This window comes from Musa acuminata, chromosome BXJ3-10 (assembly GCF_036884655.1).
Source record: "Musa acuminata AAA Group cultivar baxijiao chromosome BXJ3-10, Cavendish_Baxijiao_AAA, whole genome shotgun sequence".
NCBI lineage: Eukaryota > Viridiplantae > Streptophyta > Magnoliopsida > Zingiberales > Musaceae > Musa > Musa acuminata.
The window spans coordinates 20,552,106-20,566,918 of record NC_088358.1 but is presented as its reverse complement, the minus strand read 5'-3'; the positions used below and the strand labels follow the sequence as shown (position 1 = coordinate 20,566,918).

At 37.8% G+C, this 14,813-nt stretch overlaps 3 protein-coding genes across 3 annotated transcripts; 2 read left to right on the top strand and 1 right to left on the bottom strand.

Moving 5' to 3' along the window:
• Positions 1–357: 357 nt before the first annotated feature.
• LOC135651369 (uncharacterized) lies at positions 358–1,453 on the top strand. The gene has a single exon (XM_065171434.1). The coding sequence runs from the start codon at positions 362–364 to the stop codon at positions 1,451–1,453; it is 1,092 nt and encodes a 363-aa protein (XP_065027506.1). The 5' UTR covers positions 358–361.
• Positions 1,454–3,352: 1,899 nt separating this feature from the next.
• Positions 3,353–6,093, top strand: LOC104000157 (uncharacterized). The gene is made up of 2 exons (XM_009422127.3): positions 3,353–4,057; positions 4,291–6,093. Exons 1-2 carry the CDS (start codon positions 3,721–3,723, stop codon positions 4,509–4,511), a joined length of 558 nt encoding a protein of 185 aa, XP_009420402.3. The 5' UTR covers positions 3,353–3,720; the 3' UTR covers positions 4,512–6,093.
• Positions 6,094–8,602: 2,509 nt separating this feature from the next.
• LOC135651256 (uncharacterized) lies at positions 8,603–11,240 on the bottom strand. Its single transcript, XM_065171211.1, has one exon. The coding sequence runs from the start codon at positions 10,362–10,364 to the stop codon at positions 9,108–9,110; it is 1,257 nt and encodes a 418-aa protein (XP_065027283.1). The 5' UTR covers positions 10,365–11,240; the 3' UTR covers positions 8,603–9,107.
• Between the last annotated feature and the right edge of the window lie 3,573 nt (positions 11,241–14,813).

The following is a 14,813-nucleotide window of genomic DNA, read 5'->3' as shown; positions in this document are numbered from 1 at the left end:
TTTCCCAAAATTGGGCTTGTCATGGCATGTTCCAGCAAGCAGACACCGGATTTTGACCTGGTCAACCCCAGTATTAGAACATGGTAGCTGTGTTAACCGACCAATAACTGTCCCACGAACTCCCACTCGGTCCAACCACCCAATTCATCCCTCTCTATTATTTCCCCACTGTTTCCTCGCAAGCAAGAGAAGCCTTCATCTCTCTCTCGGTGGATCTCCTGAGAGCAATTCTTTGATCCCCTTCCGGCACGGGTAACACTAACTTGAAACTTGTTGTCTGATGTTGATTGATCGAGATCAGCTTGAACTGTTTCATCATTCTTCCACCTTCTGTGGTTTCCGTGCAGGTATCGAGTAGCTCATGGCGATGGCCAAGAGAGGAGTGCATCAGAAAGAGAGGGACAACAATGGAGGAAATGGCATCAGAGCCTCCCACCAAGGGGACGTTTCAAAGCTGCCGGGGAAGACGATAGCGAACTATCTGAAGCCCACCATAAGCTCCTGCCATGTCGGCAGCTGCAGGTATCCCAGGAGCCAGAAACAAGCTTCCGAGGCCTCTTCCATGGCTACCTCCTCTGCCAAGCCTGGAAGCTCCATCAACAAAGCTCGCTTGCTGTCCTCTGTGCCCGAAAGAACTCCTGCATCGATCAGCTCCAAAGAGAGAGCAAGGACCAGAGCTGCCAAGTCTCCAATGACAACAGCAATCAGCTCAAAGAAGAGAACGATAGGAATCGAGAAATCTCCAGTGACGACAGCAATCAGCTTAAAAGAGAGAACCAGAAGAACTGATGGGAGATCTTCCATGGCTGCGATCTCTCCGAAACCAAGCTTGAGGAAGGCATTCAAGACTCCAACAAGCGGGAAAGCAGTTCCGGTCAGGAAGGCCAACGTCGCTGCCACGACCTCCACCACTGCGGCCAAATCGGAGGACGACAAGGTGATACATGTCGACGATGAAACCCAAACACAAGACCAGGCAAAGGGCACACAAGTGGAGGTAGAACAGCCACACGAGAGCAAGGCCAAGGTAGAGAGCGAAGAGCCAAAAGCAGCCAAGACGGACGACGACGAGGTCTCACACGAGACGGAAGGAAAGATGGAACTGCAGCGGGAGAGCGAGGTGGGAGGAGACAAGACAGTGGCACAAGAGAAGGAAAAGGGTGAGGAAGAGGGGGTGGCGCCAAAGGGGCCAGCGAACGGGAGGAACGAGCCGCTGCCGGCTTACAATGCTGTGATAGAGGAGAAGGCCACCAAGCTGGCGGCGCGGCGGAACAAGGTGTTGGCACTCGCGGGGGCCTTCGAGTCCGTCATCTCGTTGCAGATGCCGGAACCGAGTTCACAGGAGCAGGCGGCGATGACGATGAGGAGCGTCAGTCGGGGCCGCGGCAGAGCTGCCCAATCAACCCAGCAACCGACGGAGGAAGGGAAGGGTGGGAACGAGGGAGCCAATTGACTGAGTCAACTCGGGAATGAGTCAAAGAATGTTCAAACGGGTCAAACTGTAGGATGATCGAATATGAAAATGAAATATTTTGTTAAATTTAACCTTTATGTTAATGATGCTTTACACTTGCTATTTCTGTTAATGATGCTACTAAAAATTTACCTTATCATAATAATAATGTTCTGATTTCACGAGTTCATCAGCTTAGCTTAATTGTTCTAACAACAGGCAATATACTTGCAATCTGCATAACAAAAGCCATTTTTTTCCTCAGAAATAAGCCCCTTCAATCACAAAATTAACATACCAATTAAACAATCTTTTTGTCTCTCAGTACACTCAAAATGTATCGAACAGGACGTTTCATTGAGACAGGATGACAACATCAAATTCCTCCTCAATGAGAATCTCCAGCCTTGTCTGCCATTTTGCTGCTGCTCTAATTGTTGCTTCCTCAAAACTATAAATCCAAAAAAATGACCATACTGTAGCAATAACTAAGCATTGTTGATCTCCACTAGCATGGATGGTCAAGACATTTGGACTCCTTTAAAGAGATTGATGATTTCCCTGTGACATTTTATGTGCCTATTTTTCTCCTTAGCACAGAACTCATAAAAATATTTATATGCAAGATGAATATTTCAAATATTCAAATAGGAGAGTCACAAAGTAAAAGACATGTATTGAATTTATTTTACAATTGAACATCTTAAAAAAAGGTAAAGTTGATGAGTCAAAAAAAATAAAAAAGATTAAATCAAACTTTTAAGATATCTTTATAAATAAAAGAGATGCAATTGAATTATCTTAAAAAAAGATTTGAGATGGAAGATCAAAAATAAATCATTCATAAATATACTCAAAGCCAGCAATTTTAAACATCTTCACCAATATTCCATAATTTGTTGTGTCCAAAACTCTGTTCGAATGTCCACTAGTATTCTTTAATCAATAAGACCATTAAGACCACCAGTTCTGGTTTGCACAATTCAATTCCTAACTGTGAAATCCTGATAACAAGATTTTTAGAAACGATGATCGAACTCTATGAGGATGATGATGAAGATCGAAACAACAATAACAATGATGCTGAAAATTAATCTAAAACCGGAGTTAAAGAGAAACAAGGATGATATTTGAGATAGAGAAATGTGGCAGCTTTAAATTTGCAGGGGGCTAACAAGAGTAAGCACACCCCACAATCGTGTGGCAGCCTCACGGTGTTTGGTCTCTCTGTAGGCACCGTGCAAAAGGTGGCTTGTTATGTGAGAACAAAGCACCCGTTGTCTGAATTAAATGCCATTCATCCATCGATCAAAATCAGTAACATGCAATATAAAACTAGCATTAGAAGAACTATAAGCTACATGAAAAACGAGTAAAGAAAACAAAGGGGGAGAAGAGGATCTAAGTTTTTGGTGTGGATATGTGGCCGGGTATTGTGGCGTTGGATTGAAGGAATAAGAAATCCAAGCAATCTTCGTCCGGCGACCTAATATCGGCTCCATGCGGCAGACAGGTATATCGCCATGGATCACAAGGCGCCTGCTGTTTGACTCTTTGTCAAGAGCCGAATCCTTCTTCAGATAAAGCAGGTCTAAAGTTTGGCAAGCGAAAAAGCAACAGAGAGAGTGAGAGAGAAACACGAAAACCTCACCGGAGAGATCTTAGAGACGGAGAGGGAGAGAGAGAGAGAGAGAGCGCCGCAGCTAGGGAAGAGGCGGCCGGAGATTAGGGTTCTTCTGCGGCTTCTGCCTCAATATATATAACGGTGTGATGGTTCACGATGCCTCGAGTTGTGGTCCAATAGGAGCTCGCCACCTAGGAGTAAGTTTTCCACGCGTGTATCTAATTTCTGGAGAGAATACGACAGGCACGTGTGGGTGGTAGTGTATCTCGTGACGTCCACTGGCCTTTTACACTTCTAACGAATCATCCAATTGGAAGTCGACACGTTTGCTAATCAGCACCCGACCAGCGTCTCCCAGCGGCGCTGAAACTGTTCCACTTTTTTTTACCGCTTTGCTGCAGATCCAGAGCAGCGCACAGCATACTATGATGACGTGTAAAATTACCTTTGGCTGCTTTTGTCCGTCACGCGGGACGAGAGGTTGTGTCCGACACGTGTCGAAGCAGAGTTGGAAGAGTGGGTGCGGACATGGTCGGATGCGTTCACGTCGTCGGTTTGATATTTTCACCCCTCGGAGAGTCGGGATTTAATCCCGAATAATTTAATGTAGAACAAACAAGCCCACTTTGTAAGGCAACTTCTCATGGATCTGAGGGTGACTATATCAACCGCGGAAGCCAAGAAGGAAAAGGAGAGAATAAAGAGGAGGACCGGAACACAGGGGGATTCAGACACGAGAAACTGTGCACCGACAACCGTTTGCGTCACCGGACGTAGAAGGAGGGGGTGGTGCTCTTCGTCGGAACGGTACACCGGGGAAGGAGGACTGGCGGGAGCAAGGAGGCGGGCGTCGGACTGCGCGAACCGGCGGCAGAGGATGAAGGCCAAGACCGTGGTGTCCTGGTGGCGGAGGGGGGTGGTCTTCCCCGTCAAGCGAGCTTGGCTCGCCGTCTCCTCCCGCGTGGAGACTCGGAAGCACGGTAACCATAAGCTCATCTCCTCTCTCTCTCTCTCTCTCTCTCTCTCTCTCTCTCTCTCTGCTTCTGTAATTACCACCAAAGCAAAGAGAAGACACAACGAGTGAATGAGATTATGAACTCTGTCTCCCGATTCTCTAAAGCTATGTAAAACATGAACACAGCAGATTCATCATGTAAAAACCATGCATCCCTACAAATGGACAGATGGTGACTGTGTTCTTACTCTTGCACAGGGAAAGGGATTCTTAAGCTCTATGATGATGTGCAAATGTGTGGCTACCAAGATGTGCAGGTTATGTGGGAGATTCTGACCAAACCTGAGATGGAGACACCAAAGAGGCTGAAGCAGAGGAAGGGATCGATATGGCGACTGTCATCCTGCTGCAGAAGAACAAGATTCTCCCTGATGCAATGGAAAACTATCAGTGAAACAGTAGATGAGAAAGGTAAATAAAGCTTGGCTATGTCATGAGATCATAACAAGTAGAGATGACTGTAGAGTCTTGCAAGACTCAGGTGTACCTGTACATATGATATCTATCACAAACCTCTCCCATCAACTGAGGTGGAAGAAGGGTTTTAAGCTGTTGTCAATTGTATCTCTTCAAGCCTTTGTTATTCCTCATCTATCTTATTAACTGTTACATCACAACTAAACTCTGCTTCCTTCATGCTCATAAAAGAGGATATACGAATCTAAACCAGCACCATGGAAAAAAATTGGATCTCAAGTAGATCCAGTACAGAAGCTTGATAGCTTTATTGTCAGTTCTTAATTGACATTATTAGATTTAGACCTACAAAGGAACCACTGAGTCAACTTTAGGTTTTGAATCTATGCATGTTAGGATTCCAACTGGATCCTACTTGACTTGGACAGAAATAACAAACATTAGCTAACCAAATCAATTCCAGTCACAAAAAGATTAAAAAAAGAAAAAAAAAATACAATGCCTTGGAGCCATGCTTTGCCACCGCAACCATCATCAGATCCACTTGGTTCTGATGATTTGACACAATGATGCTCATGCTATAATCTACATAAACCTTGTATGCACTATGTATTTGTTTAGGATTTGAGCCAAAAAAGATGCCATTGTCTAAATGCATCAGAGCACTAACATTGGTCAAGTCACCATCTTACATCCATTATCTATTTGAGCCCACTGCACAGACAGTGACACTCTTCCACTTCCATTCAGTGACCAAAATTGATACATCCTCATCCTCATCACTTCTGAGTTCTAATTCACAAGCCTAGAGCTTTCTGGGACTATGCCAATTTCCTCCTTTTGGAAACTCCTGCATAAAAAGCTCTACATCTCTACAGGCACAAACTATCTGATGGCATCACTCCTAGACAGTGAATATATATAACCCTGTGGGACTAATTATGATGAGCATCACCAAAATATTCTACAATATATGCAACAACTTTTAAACTATGTTACAGCATGATTTATGGCCTTGCCTTTTGCTTAAACCTTGAGTTTTTCTGACCCATGACTAAGAATATAATCAAGTACTTACATGACTTCGAAGTCCCATATAATAATATCCTGTCCTACCGGCAATAAAATATTGACAAATACCTTGATATTTGGCCAGTGAAATTAGGTGTAGTTGTATGTTCGCCACATCTGCCAGATTCTACAATTCAAATGAATAAACTCAAATCCCACCAACCAAAAGCCAATGAGAGAAAAAGTAAAGAAGAAAGTTATTCCAAACACAAAAAACACCCAAAAATGCCAATGCAGTACATACCTCACAAATCCTAGCCGCCAAAGAAAAAGAGAAAAGAGGAAAACACATAGATAGAAAAAAACATCCCTACACTCAAGTCAGTCATTAAAATATCAGGTTATGAATTCTGTGTCATGCATAATGTTAAAAAGTCAAGTCCCAATTAAAAGCTGCATTCAGTGTTATGCATAATATCAAAATTCAGTACACATAATTGCATCCTTTTCAAGGTGATAACTCATTTCAGGTAGAAATATGGAACATCTTATCTATTGTTGCTTGTTAGTTCATAGCAGGAAAAAAGAGAAAAAAAATCGCAGCTTAAAGTCAATCAGAACAGTGAGGCACTGTGGAGGAACAATACATAGACAGACAGGGTGTATAAGTATTTCTTACAATCATTCACCAAGCAGTGTGAAATGTACCTAATACAATATAAAAGCAGCTGCCTTGATGATCAACAAAGATTCAGAAATGTTACTGAAAAGAGTGATAAAAAAAATATCACTTGTCCTCCATTTGTTTCTTCAACCTTCTAACTATTAGTTCAGATTCACTCGTAAAGTGTAGGCAGAAGGAGCAATCAAGCCACTCATTAGGTTGTTGCATGAATCTCAACAGAGCCCATTGAGACCACATGCCAATCTCAATCATCCATGATTTTGATGGATGTAGATCCCTCACAAGCAACAACCTCTAGTGCGAAAGAGGATACAGATTCTCCACATCCTCCACACCAATATTTCATCAGGTAGTAATTATTACTTATTTTAGGCCTCTCTTCATCTTTCTAACTTGTTATAGCCACAGTATAAATCAATGAAAGCTCATACACATCGACTATGCTTCCTCTACAAATCAATGACAATCAGAAAAGAAAATTCTATGAAGGATTTTCTACTTTCGGATATAGCATTTGCTGATTAAAACACTTGGCATTCAGGGATATAACAGAAAAAGGAAGAAGAGGAAGAGGGAGGAAACAATTGCAGATAAAAGTGGAGATATTCCTAAAATTAAAGAATAGTAAAGCTTCTTGGAGAAAAGTTTATAATTTCCTCAGAAAGTTCTCTGAATCCATTCGTAACAGTAGATTTATCTAGTAGCATAGCTGAAAAGGAACGGGTCAATGCATGAGGCATTTGCTAATGTGGAATCTAAGGAAGATCAAAGTATGGAGATTTCGGATGTGAAATATGTCAGTCAGCAATTTTCCAATTTTCCTAAGCCTTGTCCTCTATGTAATTTTCTGAGGACTAGCTTTGTCACAGAAACAAAAAATTGAAATTTAATGGCAACATATTTCCAATGCAAAAACACATGAGCACAAAGACCAAAACTTAAGCCGTATGGTTTAGCAATTTCAATGCATCTTTGCCAGGGAAGATAAAGGCATTTCAGAGTGTTGCATATTTGATGCTTACTGCAGTAATCAGAATTCCAGGAGAATTGTAAGGTAGAATTGTTGGCATCTTATTTGGTAGTAAAAAAGATAGAATGAACACAGAGTTTTTTTTTTTTTTTTCTTTTTTTGATAAAAAATGAAACATACAGAGGTAATTTTTTTATTCAGAAACAACATTTATTTCACAAAGTAATTTAGTGTGTTATTTCTTGCAAATGCTGCAGTGGCATTAATTATTATTTAGAAGAAAATTTCTGTTAATTTTTATTTTGTATTTAGATAAGAAAGTACTATCATGTGTAGTTCCAGATTAAACTCAAACTTAGCATCAGATACTGAATAAAGATCATAAAAAAAGGCACATTTAACTGAATTAAATACTGAACTCTAGAAGTGTAGCATATCAACAATTGCAACATTTCATACATGATTTTTGGTGTTATGAAGCATTAAGGTACAGAGCTAATCCAATCAAAATTGTGACTACTGTTGGGGTTCAAGTAGCAAAATCCTTACACTTTTTGGTACCTCGGACTGCATGAGTGTCACGATGTGATGCAGCGGCATAATCTATTGAATTGATCAGAAAATATCTCCCTGCTTCTTAGATAAGAAGAGGTCTGTTATAGAAGATATAAATTGTTATAACAAGATGTCATGCTCAATCAACATAAAATCTTGCTATAAGCATATAAATTTATTTTGGCGTATAAGTAGTGCTGACCAGCAGAGTTTGCAACTTTCCTTCCTGGTCTTATTGGTTCTACAATATAAGCTCAATCTTGAACTAAAAAAGAATCACCAGTGATTCTTCCTAAACAGTCTGCAGCATGTATCATTTAATCACAGTTCTAACAAAACATGAGGTTCACCATGGTGAATGAAATTTTGAATTCTCAATCTATAAGCCTCTGGTAGATTTACACAATCTTCAAAAAAGATCTCTTGCTTTATACAAATTAATAGCTCCAGTGATGGCAAGGTCAGTAATGCTACCATTAATCGTTGAAATCCTTCCCCATTAAAATGGTTATATTGTGCAACAAAATCTTCGAGACAAGAAGGTTCTAACAAAGATTTGAGCAGTCTTTGCAACCAGATACCAACTCGATGCCAACACTACAGGAGTTGGTGCTAACATCTTAGCCAAAGCAAATTTAGAATAGAGAATTTTCATAAGACAGCAAAAGAAAATTTAGGGAACAGAATTTTAGTAAGACCCAGAAGACCGCTAGGAGGATGTACCTTATTCCTTGAAATTCAACCAAGCGTCAACCCTCCAGATCACCTTAACATAAAGAGCATCACCGAGTGGGAAATGACCAACTCTGTAATCCCTCATAATGCTTCAAATATATCTAGATTAAACTCTGTAAGAAAAAACATATAGGATGTCTCCAGATACTCGATTTCTTAGATGTGTATCATATTTCGATGGCACAAAGTTTTCTTCCGGACAATCATGAAACAGTAAGAGGCTGCCACTGACTATAACTACTCAAGCAACTTCTGAAAGTAATGTTACATACACAGCAATCCCTCTAAGAACCTACATATACCTATATCAAAAGTTACACATCAGTATTTTGCAAAATTGATTTTCTCTGAGCATGCTGAAAACCATATAAAAGCTTGACCTCTCTGGTTCTGGTGGAACAACCCCTTTCTTATTAAAAGCATACAGCAATGAGCCAAAGAGGGAAAAACTAAACTTCCTTCCAGCACTGACGTTTGGTTCATTTGAACACATCAGGAATATTAGAAAAATAATTTTGCCTTGGTCCATGATACTGCTCCATGAGTGAAGCCAAGAAGGGAAAATAAAACCAACCCTTGAGGTACTTAAAGATTCACCACACAAGAATTTGACGGATCAAAAAACCCCAAAATTGTCCTATCTTAATCTTCATATGAATGGAGGCATATTTTCTCGAGTAGCAATGGCCAATCTTCACCAAGTTGCTGTGGGTTCAGCTCCATTGCAATCCTAAAATCCTGAACAGATACTGGGTGTGTTTTCAGCCATTGCATGTGGTTTGAAGATCCAGAACTATTCTGCGCATGCATGTGATTTCCAGGCCAAACTCCGTTAATTGGTGTCATCTGAGCTTGCTGCTGGAAGAATGGATGCTTCATATGATCATGACCTGACTTTGATCCTAATAACTCAACACATGACCTAATTAGACGCTTCAAATAAGCATCTAGGCCATTATTTAATAGGTTAGAGCAGTCCAATGCGACTCCCTCCAAGCCATGTGCTTCTGCTATTTTCTCCATCCTTTTCTTCAATATCTCGCTATGACATAATTCTCCATGGTAATAGTTACTTGTAAGACTACCGCTACTAGAAGTAGTTCCTAAAGGCAAAGATCTTTGTGCCCCACCCAAACTTGCAGGACAGAAAGGAACGCCAAGTGGAGCCTCAAGAGGACCTCTCCCGGAGTACAAATCAACAGCTTGTCGCAACTCTTCCGCATCTTTCATGACTTCAACCTCAACCAAATCCTTGCTCTCTAGAAAAGCTTGAGCATGAGGTGTCAAATCTCCTGCTCGTGGTCGCTTTGCAGGCTGTTCTGAAGGAACACCTTGATGATGCTGCATCGGTCTCTTGCGATTCCGAGGACCAAGAGTGCCATTCTCTGTGGCAACATTCTTGTCCAAGGGCACCGAGGATTCATGGTAAGTCGCATCCGCTGTTCCATTCTGTCCAAGAGGAATAGGCCGGTCTTTGATCCTCCGGTCTTGAATGCACGATCTGACCTTGTGAGAAGATGGTGACAAGATACTCCCATTGGACCATACACTGTGCATCGGTGTCGGTGCTGCCAAATGATTAACCATGCTTTCATCTTGAGACGATTTCTTTCCAACAGCTTCAATAGGCTTGAAAGTAGCCTTCTCAGGGCCAAGTGGAGGAGTTTTTGCCTGAAAGGCATTCTTGAGGATCGAGCGAATAAGCTGGTTGTGCAAATGGATGTTCTCGTGCCCGAGGATCGGTAGGCAGTACCTGTTGAAATCTGGTTTGCTCAGCCTCTGTGACAATAACAGAGTCAAATAAGCAAAATATCGCTGGGACCGTTCGGGGCCGAGCTTTTTATCTATCTGCAACTTCAGGTCACCGAGGTTGATCCGGAGAGGCTGTGGCGTCGGCATTCTCAGTGCACCGTAGCCATATAATTCACCAGACCAATACAAAATTACTGTTCCCGTTCGTTTCTTCACTCTCTTCTCTCAACCAAAAAGAACCTAAATCTTGATCCACTTCCAGCGGATTGCGAGAGCTATAACCAATCTCCTCCTCCTCATCTTCGAACGATCAAACGAAATTCTCAATTCTGGAGCACAAAACCCTAGAGCGAGGATGGACGACAAACATCCACTTCGCGAGCAAAGATCCCAAGCTCGAACCAACTCAAAAGGGTTCGCACCGGAAGAGAATCGCGATCATACTGGAGTAAAACCCTAGAAGAACTGAACCCAACCAGAGGAACAACCAATTCCGCGGCCGGAAGCTCAAGAAAGATCACATTTTTTTGCATACGAATTGCTCGCTATAGATACTCCGGAGATTGACGCCGTGCTCTGCGATCGGAGGGCCAACGCATGCTCGGCGGATCACTGGTTGCAGCCGGCGGGCGAGACGGGGGAGAGGGAAGCAGAGGGACGAAGAAAAGATCGAACCTTGGGGGCGCGAATGCGAGGAAGGGCAGGCGCCGAAGCCGGTCTTCGGGACCTCCAAGCTGCGAAAGAGAGCGCGGCGATTCCGAGCGCAAAGCGTGCTCGAATTCTCCCTCCTCCTCCTCCTCCTCCTCTTCCTTTTGTCTTCCCCTGAAATCCTCGTCTTTCTTCTTCTTCTTCTTCTTCTTCGCTCCGTTGGCTCTTGACGACTTCGTCTCCCTTCTCTCGCGCGACGGTGTCGAATTGGATTGTTCGAATGACTCCTTTCGATCGCGGCGGAGGCAAAGCAAAAGGAAGAAAAAAAGGGAAGCGAAGAGAAAAAATAGAACACTTCCGCTCTCCTCTCTCCTCTCTCTCTCTCTTCTTCCTCTTCGTCTTTTTGATAATTACTTTAATTTGATACTTAATGAAATATAATTTTTCCTAAAAATTATTTCTTATTTTATGTAAATGCTGTGCGCTTGTGATAATAATGTCTCAAACCATAGAGGGGTGAGTCACTATGATCTATCTTGTGATATGACATGAGTACACAAACAAACATGGCAAGGATTAGCTATAAGAATCAAATTATAAGGATTGATTTCATCAAATCCTATGTATGATTACTTGTTTTTGTTCTTCTGATGAATCTTCTTCTGAATTGACTTTTCTTCTCTCACTATTGGATTAAGATTAAATGTCTGGATTTTTCCTTGTGATGTTCTCAAACTTACCTCTTATACATCAATCAATGTGAATGTTATACTAAATTTTCCTTTAGTGGTCACCATCTATCTCAAAATAATCATCTCTCCACACTAACATTTTGGATATATGGTTCAAAAAGCATGACATCACATCTCAGTAATTTTTTTAAGATAATTTTTTTATTTATATTTTAGTTATTTTTAAAAAGACATTTTTGACTCTCAGATACTTTAAACTATAACTAGTACGTCGATACTAGAAACACAAATAATATATATATGTTATCCTCACTTCATATGATTTATGATATCTATGCATCATAAATATGATAAATGATATACTTATATTTTTAGCTTTTAAGATTGAAAAATATACTTTTCAAAAATACCATTATTAGTGTTTTATAAAATGTTGGTTGAGCATACATAAATAGCATGGTTCAACACAACAAACTAAAGTAGATTAGCAAACCTGTATATCAAGTTTAGTTACGGTATATATATACTAACTGTAAATGACAGTTTAAATTTTAATCAACTTTTAAGTGAATCCATGATTAACATAAGAAACTATGAATTTTAAATATTATATATGCGAAGGATCATAAACTAACTAGGCATGGATGGTGTAATAAAAAACTTAATTAAAATATAAATTAAAAAAATGTTATACTAAACATTGAGATATATGGGACTAAAAATATCATTTTTATTAAATTTAATTAAACTCATAATATTAAAATTATATTAGTAAAAGAAGAAAAAAAATTTAAAAGAAAAAGAAAACTTAAAATGAGGCCTCATGAGATTGAACATTTAACCTCTTGAACACCTATATTTTATTTTAAAATCATTCTCTTTACCAACTTTATTTTTAGTTATTTTATTAGGTTTTCTCATGGAGTAAGGAAACCTAAGCTCAAAGAAAGATTGGGGTAAACAAAAAATCAATTCTTCTCTTGCTATAACTTGAGTTTTAGTTTTATACATTATAGGCTGATTTTTTTTAGTAACTTTTGATTAACCTAAATTTTGAATTTATTTTTGTTTTTTGGATATGCTTTATATGAATTTTTTTATGATTCTAAATCCTCTATTATGACTTTAATCTGAGATTAGTACATAAAGTTATTCCTATCCTAATCTAAGGTACTTAAATTTTTTTATTTTTTGAGAAGGGGTTCTATTTAAACTAAATTGGCCCTTAGGGATATAATTAAGCTCTTTTCTTTTGATATATTTTAAAAGATTCTCAGAGTTTTGAGATTTAGAATTAGAATAGGTGTTGATAGTTGAAATAGGAGAATAGTTTAACCTCCAAATAATTTTGTTCTAAGCTAAAATTTGGTGTGTATTTAGTTTTATATGTCTCATAATTTTATGAAGTTTCATGATAATTCAAAATTGTTTAGTTAGCTAGAATAAGAAAAAAAATTTCTTTGCATAATTATATGATGGTTTAATTGATACTAACTAGTTTGTTTGATTATAATATGAATTATTAAAATATTTATGGTGAAATCTAGATAAATTTTTAGGTTAAGTATAGTTTATTTTATGAGAAATTTTATCGAATTTTTTCTATGAATTATCATCATGAATTATTAAAATTAATAATTTAAGATATATGATTCTTAATTAAGATATCTCATGACTCTATACTCCCGATTTGATAGGTATATTACCCTATAGCACACTCGATAATTAAGAAATATGATTTTTCACTAGCATCTTTATTTTGAGTTAAATCATGTAAGTATAAGTCTAATTCACTATAAAATAGTGATCGTATACATTATCGTATCCATAATAAATTTTTAAAAGTATTACTTCGAATAATATGAATATCATTAGTTAGACAATAGTTGAATGTAAATGTATATATTTTGTAAGTATAAAAATATATGAATTATAATAAAAATATCTTGTATGCGTGCATATATGATAACATATAGTGTGAGAGTACACGTATAGATTATAATATGAGACATAAAATTCATGAATTTGCTATGCATCTTACGTGTATATATATAAGCATTTTGAATTTTTTTGATATAGAATTTTACCTCTTTATTTTGCATATATTATGTTGTAGGGTTGTGCTTGCTAAAAAAAGTCATAGGATGAGTGGTTTACAATTAATATCTTATGCAAATGATTTTGAAATATTATATACATAACTTAATGTATGCTTAACTAAATAAAACTATAAAAAAAAATTTTACTAAGTGATTACTCATTATAAATCAAATTTTTGCAAGTAAGGATACTAGTACTCTACCCAAGTGATTAGATAGGAAAGTGAGCATGTATAAGCCCATGACAACGTAGATATGAATGATGACATGTAGGCATTTTATATATATAAATTTTAGACATGTTATATTAGTGTTTTTCTTTGATTAGATGTTATAATAATGTAAAATTGTCAAAAACAATATTGATGGGGGAAACTCTATCATTTTATCTAATATATTTGAATGTTTTAATTTTAAGATTATTTATTTTTCGTTGCACTTCTATCTATCGATAATAGTAATGACAATTGAAATATGACATCCTATTTTAGTCAAGCATATAAAATATGAGTGGAACTAGGAGTAAGGTGTTATAGTACCTCCCAAAAGTCTTGCCAAAATTTTCTACTCATTATTTTACCATTTTTCATATTTTCATTTGGCTCATTTACAATATTTTTCAATAAAATTTAAAATATATTATTAATATACTAAAAATATTATTGAAAAATATAATAAATGATATCATATGGTGTGATTATTATTACTCAAAGACTATTATAATGTCATATTTTTAGGTTTACAGTTAGTTTGATTAAGATTATGACTCTATTTAAATCATTTGCAATGATTTCAAGTAAACTTTATGATATTTTTATTATAGTGACCAAAATATTGTATGAGGCCAAAACACTATAACAAACAAACAAAAAAAATTTGAAGGTCAATTTAAGGATTTTTAAAATTTAAAAAATATAATGAGGATATCGATTGAAAAATATTCAAAATGTAGATATTTTATAGGGAAATCATCAAAATATATATATATATATATATATATATATATATATATATATATATATATATATATATATATATATATATATATATATATATCTCTCTCTCTCTCTCTCTACAATGATAACCCGATATATTAGGTTATCTACTCTAACTCAACCTACCAAGTTTTCTAAGATGACATCAGATTAACTTAGAAT